Source organism: Megalobrama amblycephala, linkage group LG15 (assembly GCF_018812025.1).
Source record: "Megalobrama amblycephala isolate DHTTF-2021 linkage group LG15, ASM1881202v1, whole genome shotgun sequence".
NCBI lineage: Eukaryota > Metazoa > Chordata > Actinopteri > Cypriniformes > Xenocyprididae > Megalobrama > Megalobrama amblycephala.
In genome coordinates, this window is record NC_063058.1 from 2,658,263 (window position 1) to 2,683,718 (window position 25,456).

General features: G+C 40.7%; 1 protein-coding gene across 1 annotated transcript; it reads right to left on the minus strand.

Moving 5' to 3' along the window:
* Positions 1-1,797: 1,797 nt before the first annotated feature.
* Positions 1,798-23,586, minus strand: si:dkey-234i14.6. Its single transcript, XM_048159261.1, has 5 exons — positions 22,996-23,586; positions 16,259-16,435; positions 8,888-9,109; positions 4,848-5,061; positions 1,798-2,021 (listed from the first exon to the last, which is right to left on the minus strand). The coding sequence occupies exons 1-5, from the start codon at positions 23,452-23,454 to the stop codon at positions 1,843-1,845; spliced, it is 1,251 nt and encodes a 416-aa protein (XP_048015218.1). The 5' UTR covers positions 23,455-23,586; the 3' UTR covers positions 1,798-1,842.
* Positions 23,587-25,456: the final 1,870 nt, after the last annotated feature.

The window sequence follows — 25,456 nt, forward strand, 5'->3', positions numbered from 1 at the left end:
AGAAGAAGTGTTCTTCTTCTCCTTGCTTTATGACACCAGACGACACGCACAAGCTTTGTGTTATCTGTCTTTGAGCAGAGCACGTGCATTCAGTTCTTGAGGGAGCTGAATGCGATCGCAGTGAAAAGTTTTCAGTGAAGAAGCTCCACTCATGCTTGTCCCTTTTCTTGAGGGAAGAGGAGTGTCTACAACCCACGGTTTGGGGCTCGCGGCCTTGTTCATGGGGGTCATAGGTTGAGCTGGCGGAGGAATTCGGGAGGTCCATTTCCCAATGTCCTCTTGCCATTTCAGGTGATCTGCTGGATTCGGAAGCCCACTCTGCAGTTTCTTCCGAACTAGCAGAGAGCATGTTGCTCTCGATGTCTAGCTCTGAGGAGCTAGTGGGCAGTTGCTTGATGTAATGCCTCGCGCCACGTTTAGGTTGAATTTGACTTTGGCTTGTGAGAAGCGAGAAGTCGTTGACGAGCTCTTCCTGGCGAGCCATGATCTCCCCTCCCCCGTGAGCCTTCCAGACCTTCACATTGAGGTGGAGAGATCCTGGAAGAACCCATACTTGGCCCACATTTTCCCTTTCAACATTCAAACTATACAAATGTGGAGGGTATGAAAAGATGCCCTTGAGGAAGAGACAATGAATAGCTATCTCTAACAGAGAGGGTATCCTCGTTGAGGGCTTTGGTCTTACCATCGAAGTCGAGTCAGGCCACCTAGCGGATTGTAGGTAAGTGGGTCAGGCTGCTGTTGCAGGCATACCAAGCCAACCTGCTTAGGGACTAGGGACAGGGATTGTCACCTGATGCGGTTGCTGAACTGCTCCGGAACACAGGCCACCAAGCAGATGGTCACCGCCATCAGTCATTCAATGACAGCGATGGTGGTCATAGAGAGGCACCTGCGACTTAATCTGTAATGAATCAAACCCTGATCTCACCCTCTGAACTCTTTGGCACCTCTGTGGAGGCAGTGGTGAGGAGTTTCAGGGAGGTGAGAATGCAGTCATCTGCCTTGAGGAAGTGCATCCCGCAAAGGTTTGAATCACCTTCTGAACCCTCCACTTCCTTGTCTAAACCTTCTGTCCCATCCCCTGGAAAAACCTGGAGACAGTCAGAAAGACAGCATGGCTGCTCGTGCTTGTGTATGAGTAGGGGGCAGAAGTGGTGGGCTGCAAAGAAGAGGAAGCAAGGGAGGAGATCACTCAGAGGCATTCTGAGAAGGAAAACCAGAATGGCCAAAGTCGCCATTATGTATAGTAGGGATGACAGTAGAAGTAGATTGTCTGGAAAATGGCGTCCCTCTTATCTGTTGTCCACTTAGGCGCAGTGTTGGAGGTTGCTGTCCATAACAGGTCTCTGGAGATTACCTTTACTATAGTCAGGGTCAGACACCGGTCAGTCTGAGGGCATTCCCCATAGTGTCAACACCAAAAGGCAGCACCGATGTTTTCCTTCTCAGGGAACAGGGTTGCATACGCAACAAGACGTTCCACCGCGGAATAAAAAAATAAAAAAGGTAATTGTGACTATCTCATGGAATTGTGATGTATAAAGTCGCAATTGAATGGGAACAAAAGTTAGAATTATGAGATATAAATTCACAATTCTGAGAAAAAAATAGAATTGTGGGATAAAAAGTCTCAATTACCTTTTTAATTGTTTAGTCTCTGGCAGAAAAAATCGTCCATATTACACCAAACAGTTTTTCACAAATTAAATGCAAATACATAAACTTTGGTCACACCAATGTGCAGTGAATATGATATTGATCATTATATGTAAGCAATTATGTTTATAACTTCCCTCAAAATACACACACACTTTGGCTCTCGTACAAATATATGCAGGGTCATTCAAACATGGCCGAGGCCAGTCCACTTTTCCTGAAGGTCTCTGCCACGTGTCTGGAGTGCTGGATTTTGGCCGAGAGCGCCTCGAACACATCGTTCTGGTCTAGAGCCGTGGCGGTTCTGTAGATGAACATCCCCAGTGACTCCAGGCCTCTCATGCCCAGGTTCACTCCGCAACCTTAATCAACAAAGACATATTCATGTAATAGATTACAGACAAAGTGTCAAATATACAATCAGATATAATCTGAAAGGGAATGTTACAATTGAAATAATATTTTGGCTTCACTGAAAATGTTGTAAGCAGACAGAAAAAGCTACAGAAAAATATATACATGTCTTTCTCATTTATTTTATTGTATTACTTTGTATTTTATGTTATTTTTCCAATTCATATTTATTATCTCAAAATAATGTTAACTCAAAATCATTTAAATCCTGTAACATATCACCTAGTTTTGATGTGCCTTGTAATAAATCACATATTGTCACTTAAAAAAAAAAATTAATAGTCATTTTTCTGTCTCCGGTTTGTGTCAACTCTGTTATATCAAAAATGTTATGGGGTTGAAGATCACTGCAAAAAAATTTCATGATGTTGGATTGCAAATAAAAATGCATTACATCAGATTATAGTCAATATTCCTGTGCTTTCTGCCAATAACAATATATAATTAAAAAAAAAAGATCAATGATTTTTCCCAAAAGAGATGTAAACTATTATGCTTGATAAGAAGAAAGCTGAAATACTGATAAAGCTTGTAAATTCAGTTCTGTTATAGAATGGGATTGTCACACTTGTCAACAAAGCGCTGTATGAACACAACCGTATTAAGCTGTGTTGTACACTACCATTAGCATCTGCTCTAGAGTTTTGTTTTGTGCGAAACATGCAGGGGATTAGGGATGAACATCAACAGTGCGTAATCAACGTAATTGTGTGCCGTTCTAGCCCTATTGTAAATTGAACTGTACTAAATATAATATTATTATTAACTAAAAAAAATATAATATCAAACCAATTTTATATTTTTTAAGAGGGAAATATCAGCATAACAGGGTTGAACTGAAAGTGCAGGAACAATTAGCATTTTATGCATTTTCTCTTACAGCAAAATTTAGGTACAATTAATTTTTATATATATATATATATATATATATATATATATATATATATGATTTTGCTCATATTCCATTGAAAAACACTTTTAAATAATGTTTTTTATATATTCTTTTAAAAGCTTATTCTTATTTTTTATTATTATTTTATTTTTTGCATTAGAAAAATTACATTTACTGTTTTTATCATTTACATGTTTTTATTATCAACATACTGTATGTATATATATATATATATATATATATATATATATATATATATACAATCATGTGAAAAAGAAAGGACACCCTATTGAATACATAATAAAAAATCATCTGGTCCTTGACAGGTCTTAAAATTAGGTAAATACAACCTCAGATGAACAACAACACATGACATATCACACCATGTCATTATTTATTTAACAAAAACTATGGTCAAAATGGAAAAGTCATGGCTGACAAACGGACACCTTTACTGTTTCCTTATGAATGAAGAGTGTAAGTGTAAGTCAGGCACTGCTAATCAAATATCATTGATTAATCAATCAGCAAGTGTGGTCACCTCTATAAAAGCAGAAGTTTTGGCAGTGTGCTGGTCTGGAGTCTTCAGGTGTGTGTTAACATAATGCCAAGGAAGAAAGACATCAGCAATGATCTTAGAGAAGCAGTTGTTGCTGCTATCAATCTGGGAAGGGTTACAAGGTCATTTCCAAACAATTTGAAGTCCATCATTCTACACTGAGGAAGATTATTCTCAAGAGGAAGACATTCAAAACAGACACAAATCTTCCCATGAGTGGACGTGCCAGCAAATTCACCCCAAGATCATGACCATGTAATGATCAGAGAAATCAAACACCCAAGAACTCTATCTCAGACTCTACAGGCCTCAGTTAACATGTTCAATGATAAAGTTCATGACAGCACAACTAGAAAAAGATGGGTCAAGTATGGTATGTTTGGAAGGGTTTCCAGGAGAAAACATCTTCTCTCTAAAAAGAACATGGCGGCACGGCTTAGGTTTTCAAAGTTGCATCTGAACAAACCATAAGACTTCTGGAACAATGTTCTTTGAACAGATGAGACCAAAGTGGAGATGTTTGGCCATAATTCACAGAAAACTAAACACATCATATCAGCACAAACATCTCATACCGACTGTCCATCACGCTGGTGTAGGGGTGATGATTTTTGGCTTGTTTTGTAGCCACAGGACCTGTGGGAACCTTCAGTCATTGAATCGACCATGAGCTCTTCTATATACCAAAGTATTCTAGAGTCAAATGTGAAACCATTCGTCTGACAGCTAAAGCTTGGCTTAAATCGGGTCATGCAACAGGACAATGATCTGAAGATCACCATCAAATCTACAAGAGAATGACTGAAAAAGACAAGAATCGAGGTGTTTCAATGACCCAGTCAAAGTCCAGACCTCGTCCTGACTGAAATGCTGTGGCTTCTTCAGAGAGCTGAGCATAAACAAATGCCCACAAACCTCAATGAACTGAAGCAATGGTGTAAAGAAGAGCAGGCCAAAATTTCTCAAGAAAGATGTGAGAGACTGATAGAGTGAGACAGAAAATGATTTCTTAAAGTTATTGCTGCTAAAAGTGGCTCTACAAACAACTGAATCATATGGTGTCCTTAGTTTGTCACCCATGGCTGTTCAATTTTGGCTTTATTTTTGTTAAATAAATAATGACACGGTGTGATATGTCATGTCGGAGGTTGTATTTACTTAAATTTAAGACCTGCTAAAGACCAGATGATTTTTTTTTTCTTTCTCTTTTTTCCAGCTAAAATTTTAAGTAATGAAAGTTATAAATATGACTATTCATAAACACAATTATAAGACAGTAACTTTCTTTGCATTCAGGTCATGTTCAAATGCTGCTATTCTCACCCGTGTCAAAGTTCAGCACTCTTGCAGCTTCTCCTTCTACAGTCACGGCCACATTATCTCCTTCGATGTAAGCGGCGCTGACACGTCTGTATGACAGCATGATCTCGAACAGCTTGCGACTGCACTGCATGTGGTGCAGCGTGAGTTCACTCAGACGAGGCTCAATGTCAGTCTTGTATGCATTGAACGACTGGTGGAAGATGTTCTTCATGATCTGAGTGAACAGAGAGGTAAGTCATTAGAGATCAGGTGATTCATTTAATCTCCCTCCCTACATGCTTTAGACTCACAAACGCACTCGCACATGCACACACACGCACACACATTGTGGTTGTAACTAGGTAACAGCATGTGTCTTCATGAATTACATATCCTGTGACGACTGTGCCCTGATACACCTTGTCTCTTATTGTTTTCTTTTTCAACCACTCACATATTTTTGTTATTTTCTTCTCTGTGTTTATGCTTTTTGTCTTTTTATTCATTAATGAAGCTTTCCAAATAAAGCAAAAGCAGAGAATTGTTAAACTATAGTCTGGCACCAATGGCTCAAGGTTTTGCTAGTTAGCCCCTGCTGGATAATTTCATAACTAGTTGTATTTGTTTGATTGTGTGTTTTTAAGGATGGTTCAGGGCTTACTTTTTTACTTTTTCTAAAAATCATATGTTTCAATCACTTCATATTAATTCATATGAAATATGCATCTCATAAAATAGTTACATTTTCTCATTAAATTATACAGGTTTGGAATGACACGACTCAGCTTGCATTTTAATGTATTATAGTTTTCAACAGATCCTGTTGCAACATTTTACAAATTGTAACATTGTTTTATAAGTAAAGTCGTCAAATTTATTTTTTTCAAATTTACGCAGCTTTACAGAAAATCATGGTGTTAATGTTTATAATATCTTAATGCCTTATAGTCGCATTTAGGAGATTTGAGCTGTGCTGTGTCATTTTGCGATACATACTGTCACAACTGCTCCGAGACTTGGGTTAAAGATCCAAATGCAGCTTTATTAGGGCAATCCAGAATCATAATCCATAAAACAGGTAATAGGTCAAATAACAGGGTAGAAAATCAAACAAGACAACAGGGCAGAAAAACACAGGGAAATCTGGGAAACCAGGCAGAAAGTCAAAACCAAAACACGGGTAACCAGAGGGAGAGCGATCAGAAATGCAGTGTGACACTTACAAGACTTCGCAAAGAATGAGTGAAAACAGGGCTTAAATAGGCAGACATTAACAAGATAATGAGACACAGGTGGAAGTAATCAAACATAATGAGTATGGGTTATGGGAATTGAAGTTCATGATGGGAAAGCAAGGGAGTCAGAAGGAGTGCCCTCTGGTGGAGATCATGGGAGACAGAGCAGGTGACCAGAACAGAGTAGGCAGGGTAAATGATCAGGGCGGAGCTGACGGGGCTGAAGACCATCTGAGCAGAGCTGAAGACCCCCACGGTGGAGCAGACAACCACCATAGCAGAGTAGACAGTACTGAAGACCCCCACGGTGGACCAGATGACCACCATAACAGAGCAGACAGGCCTGAAGATCCTGTGGCTGAGCAGAAGACCACCACAGCAGAGTGGATGGGTCTGAAGATCCCTACAGCAGAGCAGAAGACCACCACTGCAGAGAGGATGGGTCTAAAGATCCCCACGGTGAAGCAGAAGACCACCACAGTGGAGCTAGCAGGGCTGAAGACCATCAAGGCGTAGCTGAGGACCACCACAATAGAGCAGGTAGAGCTGGTGGAGCAGAAGACCACCAGGGCAGATCAGGCAGATCTATAGACCACCATGGCAGAGCAGAAGACCACCACAAGCAGAGTAGACAGGCCTGAAGACCCCCACGGCAGAGTAGATGACCACCTCAGTGAAGTTTAAGATCCCCACGGTGGAGAAGAAGACCACCACAGCAGAGGAAACATGACTGGAACAAAAAGAACAAAGAGGTTAGGTTTGGCCTCTGGGGCCATGTCAAAACATGCAGAGAACTCGGTAATGGCCTCCGTGGCCATAACAGGGCAGGCAGGAGTAATGTTTTTGACAAGGAAAGCAAAGTCTTTATTTGTGGTCTCCTCGGACAAGACTCTGGAACTTAGAACAGCCTCTCTGGCCGCGACGAAACAGGCAGGGAGTTCAAGGGCCACCTCCATGGTCGTATCTAGCCAGATAGGAAAATCTAGGCAGACAGGAAACTCAGAGATGACCTCCGTGGTCATATCTAGGTAGACAGGAAGCTCTAGGCAGAGAGGAAACTCAGGAACGACCTCTGTGGTTGTATCTAGGCAGACAGCCAATTTAGGGATGACCTCCGTGGTAGTGTCAGGGCAGACAGCAAGTACATGGACAAACTCTGTGGTCATGTCAGGGCAGACAGGAAGCTCGGGGATGCCCTCCATGGTCGTGTCAGGACAAGCTCAGAGTTCACTAACAACCTCTGTGGTCGTGTTGGAGCAAAGAGGAAGTTAATGCCAAACTGGAAGCAGTCTCAGACACCTAGGGACTGCCTTGGTAGCTTCAGGTGCAATGTTCATGATGGCCAGAAATTCTGGCGTCGCGTCCATGATGGCTGGAGACTCTGGCATGGTATCCATGACAGCTGGAGACTCTGGCATGGCATCCATGTTGTGAAGAGGCTCTGGAGTGGTGGCTATGTTATGAAGAGGCGCTGGTCTTGGGACCACCGGACTGGAAAGTGCTGAGAGCACCGGACTAGCGATCATCAGACCTGGATGTGCTGGAAACTGTGGTGGTTCAGGCTCCATGGCCCCCGGAGCATGATGCATACCATATGGTCACTACAATCTGGGTACCAGTAACATCATGGAGAGGGAGGCCAGGAGAATTGCTTAATCAGTCTATCAAAACATTCTTTAACAAGACAGGTAAATGCACTGTAGGGATGTCAATGTGATTGGATGCCGTGCCCTAATTATTTTCAAAGGTATAAGAAAAAATCTGCAGCACGAACGATTACGAGCTCCAAGTCCCTGTCTTTTTGTGCTTTTGTCACAAGGATCACAGACCTGCAAAGACAATAAGAACTTTAAGAGGTTTTATTTTATTTTTTTATTATTATTTTTTCTTAAATCTGAATGTTTACCTCAGCGGTTAAACACCAGGACATTTTATATTATATTGTTGGTAGGCCTAAAAAAGTTTTTTTTATTATTATTTTATTAATTTATTGTCTTTTGTTTCTTTATTAGTTTGTCTTGAATAATTGCTTGATGACTTTAAACAATGCTTCATAAGAAGTTATTTGCTCAATGCTATGTGTTGATGTAATATTTATAAAACATTGTAGATACATTTATATAAATATTTATATTGTTTTTGTCCAATGAAAACCTTTATTTGCATTTATTTATTTGTCTGTTTTGTTATTTTGTTATAGAAATTCCTATAAGGTTACATTGCGCCAGATGTGGCTCTCCATGCCTATATCTTATACCAATATATGATATGAGGAGGGTGGTGGGGGCCCACATCAGTGTTATTTTAGGGGGCCCAGAAATCCCTAACAACAGCCCTGATAGTATATATCGGCAAATGTGAGTATACATGCTCTATGTATCTGAATACAGTTGGACATACTTATATATCCAACTTTATATAAAGAGCCATGCGACAATATTCTTACATTTTACAATCTACAACTCGTAACTTCATACAACTAGAAGAACAACAGTAAATGGTAAAACTATTTGTGCTACAAACCAGTGTGTTTACAATTAAGAGAATAAATTAAAATAATATGGTAATAAATAGCAGTTTACAATATCAAGCAGCATAACAAGCTGTTTTGTACAGCTAAAAATAACTGGAAGCGGATTACAACTATTTAGCATTAAACATCGTTTGAAACACCAACTGACAGTATTTCAACCAGAAGGTCCAGCTGGGGAGGAGCAGAACGGCATTTTTGTTTTTGGATGAACCTTTGAGAATGCATAGAATTCCCAGAACCTAAAAACAGATGAAGTTGTCAAACAGATGCATGCTGGGATTGTGATGTCTTACTGAAGAGTTGGCCGTGTGGCGCAAGAAATGCATCATTTTGGAGTCTGCTTCTGAAGTGCAGGCCAGAGCCATGTAGCGGTTCCGGAAGGTTCCGTATATCTTCAGGTGGAATCCAGGTTTGGCTGCAGGCTGGCAGGAGCTGCGCGGTTCCTTCACGGTGTCGATCCCGTATGCCGACAGGTCAAAGTACAAACTATGTGCACGGATCTCTGGTGTGGGAACCTATAAAACAGAATCAAACCAAATCATTATTTTATTGCTTATGTATGTAATTAACATTTCATTACACCGAAACAATATCCTCATTGAAAACATTACATATATCAGCATATGCGAGTATACATACATGTATCTGAATACAGTTGGGCATACTTATATATCCAACTTTATATAAAGTCATCCTCGATATATATTGAAATATTTGTTACATTATTCATTCTCTATGATTGACAAACTAATTACTGGAGAGTAAAAAGCTGAATTGCATGTTCTATTCCCCATCTGGGCCAAAATTGGTGATCTTTTACTCTGATGAAATGAGGACAGGAAATTTGATTGGACTAAACAGATTTCTAATGGGGGGCAAAATCTCCCAGCAGGCACTATTTTCTTAAACAATTCAATAATGCTGGCAGTAACATCAGTACAGTACAATCCAGCCAGGTCATGTTCTGGCCTTTAAGGATTTCTCATTTGTCTCCTGTCTGAACAGATATTCGCTCACTGCTGAATATTCCTAAACGCAAGCAAGAGCCTTTATTTTGAGATAGTTATGTATGTAATTTGTATGAGATCAGTTGAAAATGTATAATACATGGGGAGAAATGACACTTACAAATTATTCAGATTGCTGTATTAATTGTCTTGTTTTGAACTTAGTTTAGATAAATGTGTAAAATCATATATGAAAACATGTTTCATATATGAAGAAGTAATTTCTTAAAAGCAGAGCAGCAAAAATCCCGGCCACCATTTTAATGTTTTAATCAACGTCATGGATCAATTTTCAGCATTTGAATCACTGCAAAATTTTGTGAACCTTTTCACAACCAATGTTGTTTTCAATGTTTTTTCAACATTATTTCAACCACATTTTAACATTGAAGGTATAAGGTTGTATGCCTGCTAGGATAGCCTGTTTAATTCTTCATTTTTATGCATATGCTACCATACAGCGAATACACAGCCTTTCAAAGTATACTTCATTTGATAGTGTGCGCAAGCATAGATGCTCGACACATGCACACTAGAAAGTTTAATATTTTTCCAGTCTTCATGCTATTTCTCTCCAGAAATGTTGACCGATACAAAATGTCTTTGTACTTGTTAAAAGTCAGCATGAAAGAGAAGTTGTGCTACTCTTTTCATCCCTATTGTGACGTATGAGTGAAACGGCTTCTGAAACAAGAACAAAAGCAGGGCGGGGCTTGATTTTGTCTGTGGGGAATTGATTGGATAGTTGTGGTTTGCTATTGGTGGATCTCACGTAAGTGACAGCATGCTCCGCCCTCATCATCAGAGAAGAGATGTCGCTGCAAGAGGGAGAGGAATTAAATTTTATTTCAAGATTACGAGGCACATGAATTTAACAAAATAATGATGTGCACAGATAAATCATTTATAATAAATACTGAAATATTCCATAAAAACAAGAATTGTCAGTTTTGATTTCATAGACTTTAAAGCTCGTAGAGAGAGTGAAATATGGTCATGGAAAAATGATCAATAGTCATGAATCCTCAATATCCAGAGCCAAGTTTCAGTTGCACTAATTAGACTGAAACCCTGCTTATCTCTGAACCTTATCAAGGTTGCTGAAGCTTGTTTGATGAATTACTGTATACATAACACCGACTAACAAAACAGCCTGTCAGGAGACACAAGCTGACCTTGGTTATCTGCATTAGCTAAACCTTCTACACCATCTGTTCAAACACAAAGCACATTAACTAAAGAGAGAGAGAGAGAGAAATCAATTATACAAACTGTCATTCTAAACCTGTGTAAAAAAAAAAGTCAAATTCACTGTCACTTATAACACATGCAGTTAATGCTGTATGCTGGCAGGTTCTCTCTGGCTCACCTGCATCACTGCTGGCAGAAATAGACTCTATTATTATTCATACTGGCTTAATTTCCTCACCCATATTCATAAAGTGAATCAGCCCAGTAAGACCCTGATGACCTCATGACCACAAACAGCTCTGACGACATTTAAATTCAAGAACGCAATGAGAGATTTCAGAGAATAACAGCCTGAGAAGGGGAAAAAGGTTGCTACTGAGATATAATGACGTGATATGGTATAATGATTTAAATGGGACATATTGTGCCCCTTTTTTCAAGATGTAATATAAGTCTCAGGTGTTCCCAGAATGTTCCTGTGAAGTTTCAGCTCAAAATATCCCACATTTATTATACCATGTTGTAAATGCCCATATTTGAATGGAAGAAAAAGCATACTGTTTTCATGCATGTGTTTTTAAATGCAAATAAGCTGCTGTTCCCCACCCCACTTTTCAGAAAAAGGTGGAGTCTGTACAGCTCGTGCCTCAAATACTCTGCCAAAAAAACAAACAAAACATCTCTATTGCAGTCACACTCACATGACATTGCAGTTCAAATCTGCATGCGTTTTAAAGCCATATCAGTCTAAACTTCTGATATACAGTTTTCTGAGCACACACATCCGAAGCATGTCAGGTTGTCTGACAGGGCGTCCTGTGAGTATTAAACTAAGTTCTTTTCACATTTTATTGCACTTAAACTGTCAAATATACACAAGATTATGTCAAAAACACACAAAGTTCACATAAACGCAGTCGGTTATGTCTGTGAACATAAACAGCAAGTAAAGAAATTGCATGTATATATTAGATCTGTGCAGGGCTTGACATTAACTTTTTTGCTCACCAGCCACTGTGGCTAATGGTTTTCCAAAGTTACTAGCCACTCACCATTTCCACTGGCCACAATTTTGACATTGATACCAAGGGAAAAACCTGCCATATAGGTATTTTAATATTACCTCATATTTTAACAGCAAGTATATTAGGCTGCTGTCACTTTAAGACTTGACGCACAGACTGACTATATTATAACTGACTGTGTTCATGGGAATACTCACCAAGAACAGCATTTTGACATTATTTTGTATGTATTTGACTGGAAAAGAACTCAATTTAGTACTGAAAGTGGCTTTATGCATGCACACTTTGGGTTTGAGCACAAAATCTGTGGGAATGAGTAAAATTATATGCAATACATGCAATCCCATGCCAAAATTCAAGCCCTGTAACACCAGCAATATTCATCAATTAAATGAGTGAGTAATGGGAGGTGGGTTATTGTGTCAATTCACTGTCAGAGAGATGCTAGAGCAAGTGCAGCTGGTATTGTGTATCTATTCCACGGAAAATGAGTATTGGAAGCGTTTCAGATATTTCAGTATCAATATGTATAGAAAAATCAATATTTTTGACAATACTACATTGCACTTAGTTTATTATTTCAGATGCCTTTTTTTAAAATAATACAGTTGGAAAATGTATATATATTATATTTAATATTCAACCCATCAAAGTGGCTCATAGGAGTGACTGCATTACATGCCACTGCTGACATCCAACCGCATTTTGCGACTGTTAATGTCAAGCCCTGGATCTGTGTTTTAAAATGAAAGCAACATAATATAGTACCTACTGCTGTATATGCTTTTAATATGAATCAAACAGCAAAAGAAAAACATATTCAGTTATGTAACCTCGATTATTATTAAGTCGTAATATAGTAGTCAACATTTGAAGTGGATCAAAAAGTTCATCAAAGTTGTCCTAAGACAAGAGCGGGTATTGCATTTTGGTTTTAGGACAACTTTGATGAAAGGTTTTGATCCACTTCAAATGTTGACTACTGTAGATGCTATGGGAAAACTCCTTTTTTCCTCTGAATACTGAAGCCTGATTGAATCACACAGCAAAACTGCACGAGCCTATGGTGCTGCAGCCCGCCAAAACAGGGAGGGCTATCTGCCTATATAAGTGGGCAAATCTCCACCGTAGGCTTCAGAATCTTTCGACTGCTAAAATCACAGAATGACAATCGTTCTATGGCCCTTTCCTAAGGCACCTAAGGACAGGGGCCTTGAAGGCAGCAAGGCTAGGATAGGGCAAAAGCATTCGGAGGAGCTCGGACCACAGGGCTGGAGCCCCAAGAGAAGACGTTCTGAGCAGGATGAGCTTGTGTAGAGGTCAAAGCCCAAGTAAACAGAGAGGACCTGTGCTTGCAGAGCAGGGACGTGAAAAGTGAACAGCGAGGACCAGCCAGCTGCTCCACAAATATCGCCCATGGAAATTCCACTGGACCACACCCAGGAGGAGGCCATGCCTCTGGTGGAGTGGGCTCTCACTCCGACGGGGCACTGGAGGCCCACATATTCATAAGCCAGCACAATTGCATCCACTATCCAGTGGGACAATCTCTGCTTTGTGACCGGATGCCTATTGGTGCAACCACTGAACCACACAAAAAGCTGTTCTGATTGTCTGAACTGGGCAGAGCGCTCTACATACATCCTCAGGGCCTGGATCGGGCAGAGTAAGTGCAACTCTTGCTCGTCCTCGGACACAGGAAGAGTGGAGAGAGTAATGACCTGTGCTCTGAATGGAGTGGAGAGCGCTTTATGCACATAACCATGTCTTGATTTGAGGACAACTCTACATTCATTTGGCCCAAACTCAAGGAGGATGCGCTCACCGAGAGCGCTTGCAGTTCTCCCACTCACTTGACTGATGCCACTCACTTGACTGGCCAGCCACAAGACCGTGGTTCACTGCTTTGGCCACCACATAAATTGGAAGGCACCCAGCTCCTTTAGAAAAAAATAGCACCAGTGAAACGTCAAAGGACGCTGGGTCTTTATTCCATACTGCACACCAGTCAGACAAGACAGACCATAAAATAGCATAGAGGAGTCTGGTAGACAGTGCTTAATACCCTCGTGGGGAGGCTCATAGGCTGCTGTCAAGGGGCCAAACATGGAGGGCCCACAACTAAAGTTGAAGGAGCCAAATCATTCCCTTCGCCTGGGAAAGTAGGTGCTTCCTCAGGGGAATTGGCCAGGGAGCCATGACTGGTTCCGCCAAAGAGGGGCAACCAGAAGGACTAACCTCCCTGATTCATCTGATGACCTGAGGGAGCAGTGTGACTGGGGGAAATGCGTACGGGGAAGGCTGTGCCACTTGTGAGCCAGCGTGTCCCTGTCCTTCGACCTCTGCCCTCCCAAAGATACTTCAGATTGTTTGAACATTCCCCCGAGGACACATTGCCCCGGGACAGCATGTTTGCTCTCTGGTTCAGTCTGCCCAGCACGTGCACTGCTCTGAGTGAGCGCAGGTTGTGTTGTGCCCATAAGAGGAGGCATCTCAAAAGTTAATACAGAGGACTCAATCTGAGTCCACTTTGGTGGTTTATGTAGGACACCACCACTATGATGTCTGAGCGGTCTAGGACATGGTGCCCTTTGAGGTCTGGTAGGAAGAGAGCCAGAAAAACCACCAGCATTTCTAGGCAGTTGTTATGCTGCTGCCTCTCCATGCTTGACCAGGAGCCGGTTGTCAGTCTGCCCTCACACAGAGCTCCCCAAACTGTGTTGGAGGCATCTGTCATGACCACCTTCCTTCTGGAGACCAACCCCAGGTCTGTACCGACCCAATACAGATGAGGGTCCATCCGAAAGGACAGGGCCAAGACACAGCTGTGGTCTACTTTGATATGGAGGCGTCCAAGATGCCAAGCATGGGCTGGAACATGGGGTTTCAGCCAATACTGCAGGGGCAACATGTGTAGCAGGCAGAACTACTGATGATGCTGCCGCCATTAGGCCAAGTGTCCTCTGAAAGATTCTGAGAGGGAGTGAAACCCTGACTCTGAATGACACTGCAAGCAGTTGAATCGCTAGCGCACACTCTGGCGTGAACCAAGCCCGCATTTGGGCTAAATTGAGAACTGCTCTCAGGAAGGATATTCGCTGGCTGGGAGAAAATGAGCTCTTGGCTAAGTTGATCCTGAGACCCAGGCATTATAAATGGCTGAGGAGCAGGGACCTGTAAGTGTTCAACTCAGCCTCCAACTAGCCCAGTACGAGCCAGTCGTCGAGGTAATTCAGCATGTGCACTCCCTTCTGTCTCAAAGAGGAGAGTGCTACATCCATGCACTTCGTAAAAGTGCACTGGGCCAGAGACATTCCTAATGGAAGGACGGTATACTGGTAAGCCACCCCCTCAAATGCACATCTTAAAAATGGTCTGTGATGGGGGGGCTATTTTGATATGAAAATAGGCATCTTTCAGATCCACTGAGAAGAAACAATCTCCTGGGCAAACCTGAGAGGTTTGAGGATTTGTTTCAATGTCAGCATCTTTAACGGCCGTTTCATTAAAGTGTGGTTCAGATGCCTGAGATCAAGGATGGGCCTGAGGCCACCATCCTTCTTTGGCAAGAGGAAGTAGCAGCTGTAAAAGCCTGACTCGCTGTGGGCTGGTGGAACTGTTTCTACAGCTCCTTTCACCAGTAAATTCATTACTTCGGAACGGAGGACATGCAGCACTTTGCTCCGCACCTGCAAATTACGCCCCTGAAGTGTGGGGGCCTGCTAGCGAATTGAAGCAAGTAGCCACGTTTGATTGTGTTAAGAACCCAGCTTGATAATCTGGAGATGGCTCCCCCAAGCCTGAGCCCGGGTGGTGAGTGTTTTGGGCAACAGGCTGCTGTGCTGAGGCAGGGGACTGATGCTTGTAGTATAGGGAAGAGGAAAAGTGCTCTTTCTTTTAATCTGTTTATTTTTTATTTTGTTTGCTAATAACAGTGTTCAGTTGCATGGGTGCGTGAACATGAGCATTATCTTAGGGTGGGGACCCTGGAGCTTAGGAAGCGAGAGCGCTGTTGGAGCTCAAGCTCTGGCTTGGGCTGAGTGGTCGATGGTGCGAGCTTCGCAGGCTGCTGAGTTGGCACTTGTGCAGGAAGTGGCGCATTGCCTGCATGCCAAAGAGACTGGTGGGGGACACTGGGGAATCAAGGAATGCAATCTTGTTTACGTCCTTAATCTCCCTTAGATTTAGCCACAGGTGGCACTCTAATACAACCAGGCTGGCCATGGCCTTTGAGAGGATACAGGTGAGTTCGATGTCCATACCAGCCACTGCAGAGCGTCAGCTTGCTTGCAGGGCACCGCTGAATCAGCTTGTTCCGCTGCGAAAAGGCTTCTTCTTCAGTCTAATGAGCACTATAATTTTTTTTTTCATATAACAACAAAATGTTCTTTGTGTGATGATATCCTGCATGTGAGCATGTTTAAGGCTGTATGTAACTCACCTGTCTCTGGTCCAGTCTCTCTATGGTGGCATTGGCTCCGTAAGCACGGCATGATTCAACGATGTAATCAGAGCTGATGCCCAGCACAGAGCAGGAGTCTCCACATGAGCCATCAGCAACGACGATCACTCGCGGCCATTCTGCCCTGGACATCTTCCTCAGGTACTCCTCACTAAACTACAGAGAAAATTTTTTAGCTTGGCAATTCGGTTCTTTCACTGAATCAAAAACATCCAGAACAACCAGTTCAGTTTTCCTGAACGAATGACACTAATGAGCCGGTTCTGTTATGTGAATCAAAAACATACAGCACCACCAGTATGCTCTAATTCCCTAACAAATGACTCTATACCAGTTGTTTTTGTGAATCAGAAGCATACAAAGTGACCAGTAGGCCCACAGTTTGATTTGATAACTCTCATGAACCAGTTCCTTCAGTTGAATCATCAAACAAACAGTGTGTCCACAGACTAATCAGACTGTGACCAAAACATACAGCATGGCTAGTAGATTCCAATTCCCTAGATGAGAATGACTCTGAACCAGTTATTTTTAGTGAATCAAAACATAGAGTCAGTAGTCAGATACAGCAATTCCCGAATGTATGACTCTTTGATCTGGTTCTTTTTAGTGAATCAAAAACATACAGTGTGTTCAATAAAGTCAGGTTTGTGAACAAATTACTCGTATTAGCGAATTACTTCAGGCGAATCATAAAACAAACAAAGCAACCAAGTTTAATCGGTTTCCTGAACAAATGACTTTAAAGAGACGGTTGTTTTACATGAAACATTCAATGTTCACAGAGTAGTGAGATTCTGAATGAATCAAAACATACAGCACAGCCATTGTCTGATTCCCAAATGAATGATTCTTAACCAGTTCTTTCTAGTGAAAATACAGTGCATCCAGTAGTCAAGATTTCCAAACTAATGACTCTTATGATAAATCAAAACGATCAACATGCACAATGTCCTTCAATTCTTGAACAAATGGCTCTTATGAGTCAGTTCTTTTTAATCAAATACATGCAACTCAAGCAGTGTTGCCTGAATAGTGAATCAATTAAAAAAGTGTATTTGTTGTAATAAGTTGTATTAAGTTGTATTCTATAAAATTTTGTTTGTTATCTTTATAACAGCACAATTCTTCCAAACAACCCACGTGTTTAAACTGCGTAAGAGCATCAATTGTTGATTTGCGTAGACAGGGTGACAACTAAAGACTCTTATTTGCCATTGATGGTTTGTTCTTCTCTGAGCAGCAGGACAGTTTTGTTAAACCAGACTGACAGCTTGTCACCCAGAATAGCTGTAAATGAAATGAAACTCAAGTCTGCTTTGGTTTATTGGATGTGAACTTGTCTGCGTGTCTAGAGACATCAGAGACGTGGCATAAATAGACTGACCAGAGAAATCCATTTACTCAAACTGGAGCACTTCCCTCACTTTAAAACATATTGCATGTGAAATGGTGCACAATATGCAACAAGAAACATTTCAAAGCTACTATGTTACACGTTCATCATGTTGTATGTTTGAATCACTGAGTGGCTTCCAGTTATAATTTTGGAAATAAAAGTGGTTATTTTGTACTGGTCAAATTAAAATAAATGAATAAATAAATACAAGAAAAATCTTCAGTTTAAAGTGATAGTTCACCCAAAAATGAAAACCCTGTCATAATTTTCTCACCTTCATGTCGTTCCAAACCCATAAGATTTTGGCTAATCTTCAAAACACAAATTAAGAGATTTTGGTAGCACTTTATTTTACAGTCCTGTTCCCCATGTACATACTATGTACTTATTACAGAAATTATAATAACTGGGTTATAACTAGGTACTAACCCAGAACCTACACCTAAACCTAAACTACCTTATATTACTCTGTATTTTAATAGGTAAGTACTCTGTAAGTACATGTAAGTACACGTACTGTAAATTAAAGTGCAACCAAGGTTTTTAATTAATATTTTATAACTCTTTCCCTGTCATTCGCTGAAATTTACGGCAATCTGTGTTTTTACTGTTATAAGGTAGGGAGCGCTATTACTTCTGGAAGAGTACAGAATCTCCGGATCAAAACACAGGTGAAGAAGAAGCAGAGAAAAGCAATAGAAGCAGCGCTGATGCACATGTACAATAACTCAATCATCAAATATTAAACAGCATATAAATCTGCCTAACAAATGTAGTGCATTAAATTTGCACTTTTGTCAAACGTTTTGATCACTGCATACTTCATACTGCATATGAAACAGTATAGATAGTACACTAGTACGCTATATAGATGGGTAAGACATTTCAGTATCTCAGCAGAATAAATACCAAAAGATATCGATTTCCTCCAAAAAAATCTTTGGTTCAGTGACAAATAGCTTGGCCCTCAGACGAACACTGTCAAGATAAGATGCCCAAAGTATCCCAAACGAACCTCTGTCTTGACTGAAAATAAATAGCTTTCAGCATGTAGCAACCCAGAAAAGAAAGAGCACTTTATAGCAAACCATAAAACAGTTTTGGCCTTGACAAAGACCGAAATAGAAGTGAAAGAGAACAAAAAAGAGCAAAGGAGAATCGCTGTCTATAGCTTTATTAATGCCTGTTAAACATAATCACCTGTTCATTATATGACAGACACATGACAGTTAGTTAGCTGGCACTAAATGAGTGTTTAATGAAAAAACGTCCATCATATTAATTTCTGTCTAATTTCCTCTGGTGATGATGGAAACGCATTGGCTTATTCCTGAGGCAATATCTGCTCTACATAAACAGATAACATTCCTGAGAAAATGCAAGGAGCCAAACCTGTGAGCAGAGAACTTTTTTCCAGGAGACAGATTTTAACTGGTGAAGCTCATTTTTCTGCTTTATTGAGCTCTTTGGCTTTGACTCGACTCTGTCTGCTGAGTTTAAACTGTGAGGAAAGCGTCTCTGAGCAGAATGAGCAAGCAAATCTACTGCAGGAAGCACCTCAGATATGTGATGTGCTTTCTAAAGACATACACCTATTTATTTGTTTTTGGTTTTTTTTTTTTTTTGTTTTTTTTGTGAGGTTACAAAAAAGACATGGGGGAATATAAAACCAAAGAATAGATTTATGTAAAATGTGGATGTCTAAGATAATCAATTGGTAAAACTATCTAAAAATCTTAGTATTTACAGGTTTGTTTTTGGAGAAAAAAAACAAAAAAATCAACAAACTATTTTATTTAATGACTCTAAATGTCAATGGAGTAACCAGTAATAAGTAATAACCAGTGTTGGGCAGTTACTAGTTACAGTAATAATATTACTTTTTGCAGTAACTAGTAGAGTAACTAATTACTAATACGATTTCAGTAATAATATTACAGTTACCATCCATAAAACAGCTCATTACTTAGTTACTTTTGATGCCTTAAAGGATTCGTTCACTTTAAAACGAAAATTATCTCAAGCTTTACTCACCCTCAAGCCATCTGTATATGACTTTCTTCTTTCTGATGAACACAATCTGAGTTATATTAATAAATATCCTGACGCATCCGAGCTTTATAATGGCAGTGAACGGGATCAATGAGTATGAACTGAAGAAAGTGTCTCAATCCACATCCATCCATCATAAACGCACTCCACACGGCTCCACGGGGTTAATAAAGTCCTTCTGAAGTATCAGAAATATCCATATTTAACAAGTTATAAAGTAAAATATCTAGCTTCCGCCAAACCGCCTTCCATATTCAAGTTACGAAGAAAGTGTAAACTGGCGTTGTGTCAGTTAAAGGTGCCCTAGAATTAAAAATTGAATTTATCTTGGCATAGTTGAATAACAAGAGTTCAGTACATGGAAATGACATACAGTGAGTCTCAAACTCCATTGTTTCCTCCTTCTTATGTAAATCTCATTTGTTTAAAAGACCTCCGAAGAACAGGCAAATCTCAACATAAAACCGACTGTAACAGATCATTAATATGTACGACCCCAATATTTACATATGCCAGCCCATGTTCAAGGCATTACACAAGGGCAAAACGTCTGGAGCTGTGCACAGCTGAATCATCAGTAAGCAAGCAAGGACAATAGCGAAAAATGGCAGATGGAGCGATAATAACTGACATGATCCATGATATCATGATATTTTTAGTGATATTTGTAAATTGTCTTTCTAAATGTTTCGTTAGCATGTTGCTAATGTACTGTTAAATGTGGTTAAAGTTACCATCGTTTCTTACTGCATTCACAGACACAAGAGCCATCACTATTTTCATTTTTAAACACTTGCAGTCTGTATAATGCATAAACACAACTTCATTCTTTATAAATCTCTCCAACAGTGTGTAATGTTAGCTTTAGCCACGGAGCACTATCAAACTCATTCAGAATCAAACGTAAACATCCATATAAATACTATACTCACATGATCTGACGCATGCATGCAGTATGCATGACGAACACTTTGTAAAGATCCATTTTGAGAGTTATATTAGCTGTGTGAACTTTGTCTATGCACTGTTTAAGGCAAGCGCGAGCTCCGGAGGTGGAGAGAACGAGCATTTAAAGGGGCCGCAGCATGAATCAGCGCATTTCTAATGATGCCACAAAATAGGCAGTTAAAAAAATGTATTAAAAAAATCTATGGGGTATTTTGAGCTGAAACTTCACAGACACATTCAGGGGACACCTTAGACTTATATTACATCTTGTAAAAAAACTTTCGATGGCACCTTTAAGGACGTAGCATAAGATTTTTGAACTGCGAGAGTTTTACACTTTTTTCCTAAGTTAAGTACCTTCCCTATTAAACTTATGGAAAAAGTGTAACTGACTCAACGCCAGTTTTACACTTTCTTTGTAACTTGAATACAGAAGGTGGTCTGGCAGAAGCTGGATATTTTACTTTATAAATATGGATATTTTTCTTAAAGCTGCTGTCCGCGATTTTTGGCCCTCTAGCGGTTAATAAACAGAACTGCATGCGTCTTGCGGAGGAACATTGTAGCCGGAGCTACTTTTCTCCGTGTATGTCTATGGCGAGTCACGCAGTTACTGTGATACTCTGCGGCGAGTCCTACCAGTCTGGTCTGAAATAGTCCAAATATAAATACTTATTATAAGTGTACCATAATGATTCAGGATAAGACAAAAACACGGTTTTTAAAAATGGATTCATGTTGCATATTCTTATTATATACTTTTTGTACATTTTTAACACAGAAAAAGTTGCGGACTGCAGCTTTAAACAAAAGCATCGCTTCACTTCAGAAGGCCTTTATTAACCCCCCAGAGCCGTGTGGAGTACGTTTATGATGGATGGATGTGGATGGAGACACGTTCTTCAGCTCATACTCGTTGATCCTGTTCACTTCCATTATAAAGCTCGGATGCGTCAGGAAATTTATCAATATAACTCTGATTGTGTTCATCAGAAAGAAGAAAGTCATATACACCTAGGATGGCTTGAGGGTAAATCTTGCGCTAATTTTCATTTGAAAGTGAACTAATCCTTTAACCCCTACTAATTTGAAATCCAACAATCCAATAATTCCTAGATTTATTTTCATTATTTTCACGACTCGCACAGGCATATGAAGTCGCCAGTGCAGCAGGCAAGCTTGGAATATGGAAAAGCTTACATTCAGCAGATAGAAATATTGCCATTGATCTGAACACCGTTGTGTAAGTTGTGGCATTACTTTACTCTGGCATTACTTATACTTTGCCCACCCACATCCCTCTGATCCCGATATAAATTATATTACTATGATTAAAAATCTTTTTGGAGAAAAAAAAAACTTTTTATGATGAACTTATGTGATTTCTTTGATAAAATACATCATGAAATATAATCATATATGGGTAACAGAGAAATTATAGCTACAATTAGCTTCAAACTACACATGACAATTATAGTTTTGAGTAAAAGTCACTATCAATTGAGTGTTTGTAATAACTTCTGACTGCGATCCAATGTGGAATTTGGTCAAATGATGAGGCGGAAATATGTTGTTAGTAACATTTTAGAAGAATTTTATGGGCAAGATACACAATTACAACTTCTGAAGGAAAAGGAAAATAACTAGTGTAACTAATTACTGTTGCCATAAAGTAATAAATAAAGTAATACTTTTGAAATGTGTAGCTAGTAACGGTGTAATAAATTATATTTTTTGAATAACAAGCCCAACACTGGTAAAAACATATTTGACTTACACCTTTAAAAAGTATGCATCATGATCATTATTTTCAATAAGTTTTTTCAAAAAAAGTATTTTTTTGACAAATCAAGCTTTTTTGGGACCAAAGTATCAAATCAAGTTTTTTTTTTTTTTTGCTATATCAAGCATTTCTGAATCATGAATATCATTATGTTGTCTCAGGGTTTAACCATTTGGTAATATGAATGCTTTTATGCCTTGTCTGTCTGGCTGGTTTATTAGCTAGCTGCTCATTATGGTTCAAGCTGGTTGATATCTACCATTAGATGGTAACCAGCTACCATGTTCAAAACCCAGCTGGAGCACCTTCACCTGGTATGATCGGATCAGGTATAGCCGATCTAAGATTGTCTACCTGCTAATATCCAGCTAGGACACGCTCCCCATATTCCAAATCACGTATATTAGCTTTTAATGCATCATAATGTAATTTTGAAAATATGAACAGGGCAAGAGGGTGACGAAAATAATCATATACTAACTTTAACAAGTAGTTCTGATTGTTTGCGAGCCACGCAGTGAGAAACGCACGTACCTTTGTTCCCAAACGGACTTTCACGTCAACCTTTTGCTTCTTCTGCTCCAGGATGCTCAGCAAATACTCCTGAAACACTCCGATTTTGGTGAAGAAGTGCTCGTTGTGCCAGCAGCCTTCCATGTTGTCGAAATCCACCCCCAGGTCCAGGAGGAAGCGCACGCTGCGCGGGTCCAGCGCGATCTGCTGCGGTCTGCAGAGCAGCGCGCTCCGGTAGCGCTCATCCAGCAGCGTCAGCTTCAGCACCTTACCGGAGCGGACAGCGACCAGCGCCGCGGTCAGCCCGATCGGACCCGAGCCCACGATCAGCACCGAGATCCGAGCCCGCCACTGGCGGATCCCGTCCAGGCTCACCTTCAGCACCACATACACCAGCACAGCGAGTAAAGTACTGAGCGCGGTGTCGTACGCCAGCGTCCGGTACTGATCCACGGGGCTCTCCGCGCTCACCGCGATCATGTCGTGATTCTTCGAGGAGCTGAAGAGTGAAGACAACACGCTTCACTTGTTGAGGAGCTTTGCCATCGCTGGCTGCCACGTTACATGTGGGAGGTGAAGTGAACACTGAACGCACTCCCTGCACGAGCTCTCTCTCTCTCTCTCTCTCTCTCTCTCTCTCTCTCTCTCTCTCTCCTTCAGAAGAAATCAGTGCGCGTTTTCTTTTCAAAGCGCACTGCAGTTCATTTCAGCCCCTGCTGCCGGTGTGTGTGAGAATTACACCAAGAGTTTAAAGGGGTTGAATATTTTAAAGGAGTATTTTTAAGTCCCCCTGTGGTGAAAATCAAGTTTTTAATGTTGTTGTAATATGTTTTAAGACAAACCATGTGCAAATTCATGTCAACACAATTGCTGAGTATTTTCTCCTTAAAACTGCAGTGATCTAAAAACAGTTTCAAAAATCCCTGGTGTTTCTGACGTCACAGACTACCTTGTAACCAATCAGGTCAACATGCTGGCGGGCTTTAGCATATCATTAACTGACCGCGCAAGGGAGTCTCAAAAGAAACCCAGTTATGCCGGTATATTTTAATGTTGATATGAAAAATCTGGTAGATTTAGCAATATAGCGGGTGTTTGATGTACAGTGGGTACGGAAAGTATTCAGACCCCCTTAAATTTTTCACTCATTGCAGCCATTTGCTAAAATCATTTAAGTTAATTTTTTTCCTCATTAATGGACACACAGCACCCCATATTGACAGAAAAACACAGAATTGTTGATTTTTGCAGATTTATTAAAAAAGAAAAACTGAAATATCACATGGTCCTAAGTATTCAGACCCTTTGCTCAGTATTTAGTAGAAGCACCCTTTTGATCTAATGCAGCCATGAGTCTTTTGGGGAAAGATGCAACATTTGGGCATCCTCTGCCATTCCTCCTTGCAGATCCTCTCCAGTTCTGTCAGGTTGGATGGTAAACGTGGGTGGACAGCCATTTTTAGGTCTCTCCAGAGATGCTCAATTGGGTTTAAGTCAGGGCTCTGGCTGGGCCATTCAAGAACAGTCACAGAGTTGTTGTGAAGCCACTCCTTCGTTATTTTAGCTGTGTGCTTAGGGTCATTGTCTTGTTGGAAGGTAAACCTTCGGCCCAGTCTGAGGTCCTGAGCACTCTGGAGAAGGTTTTCGTCCAGGATATCCCTGTACTTGGCCGCATTCATCTTTCCCTTGATTGCAGCCAGTCGTCCTGTCCCTGCAGCTGACAAACACCCCCACAGCATGATGCTGCCACCACCATGCTTCACTGCTGGGACTGTATTGGACAGGTGATGAGCAGTGCCTGGTTTTCTCCACACATACCGCTTAGAATTAAGGCCAAAAAGAATCTTATTTCTCACCATCTTGGAGTCCTTCAGTGTTTTTTAGCAAACTCCATGCGGCTTTCATGTGTCTTGCACTGAGGAGAGGCTTCCGTCGGGCCACTCCGCCATAAAGCCCCGACTGGTGGAGGGCTGCAGTGATGTTGACTTTCTAAAACTTTCTCCCATCTCCCGACTGCATCTCTGGAGCTCAGCCACAGTGATCTTTGGGTTCTTCTTTACCTCTCTCTCCAAGGCTCTTCTCCCCCGATAGCTCAGTTTGGTTGGACAGCCAGCTCTAGGAAGGGTTCTGGTCTTCCCAAACGTCTTCCATTTAAGGATTATGGAGGCCACTGTGCTCTTAGGAACCTTAAGTGCAGCAGAAATGTTTTTGTAACCTTGGCCAGATCTGTGCCTTGCCACAATTCTGTCTCTGAGCTCTTCAGGCAGTTCCTTTGACCTCATGATTCTCATTTGCTCTGACATGCACTGTGAGCTGTAAGGTCTTATATAGACAGGTGTGTGGCTTTCCTAATCAAGTCCAATCAGTATAATCAAACACAGCTGGACTCAAATGAAGGTGTAGAACCATCTCAAGGATGATCAGAAGAAATGGACAGCACCTGAGTTAAATATATGAGTGTCACAGCAGAGGGTCTGAATAC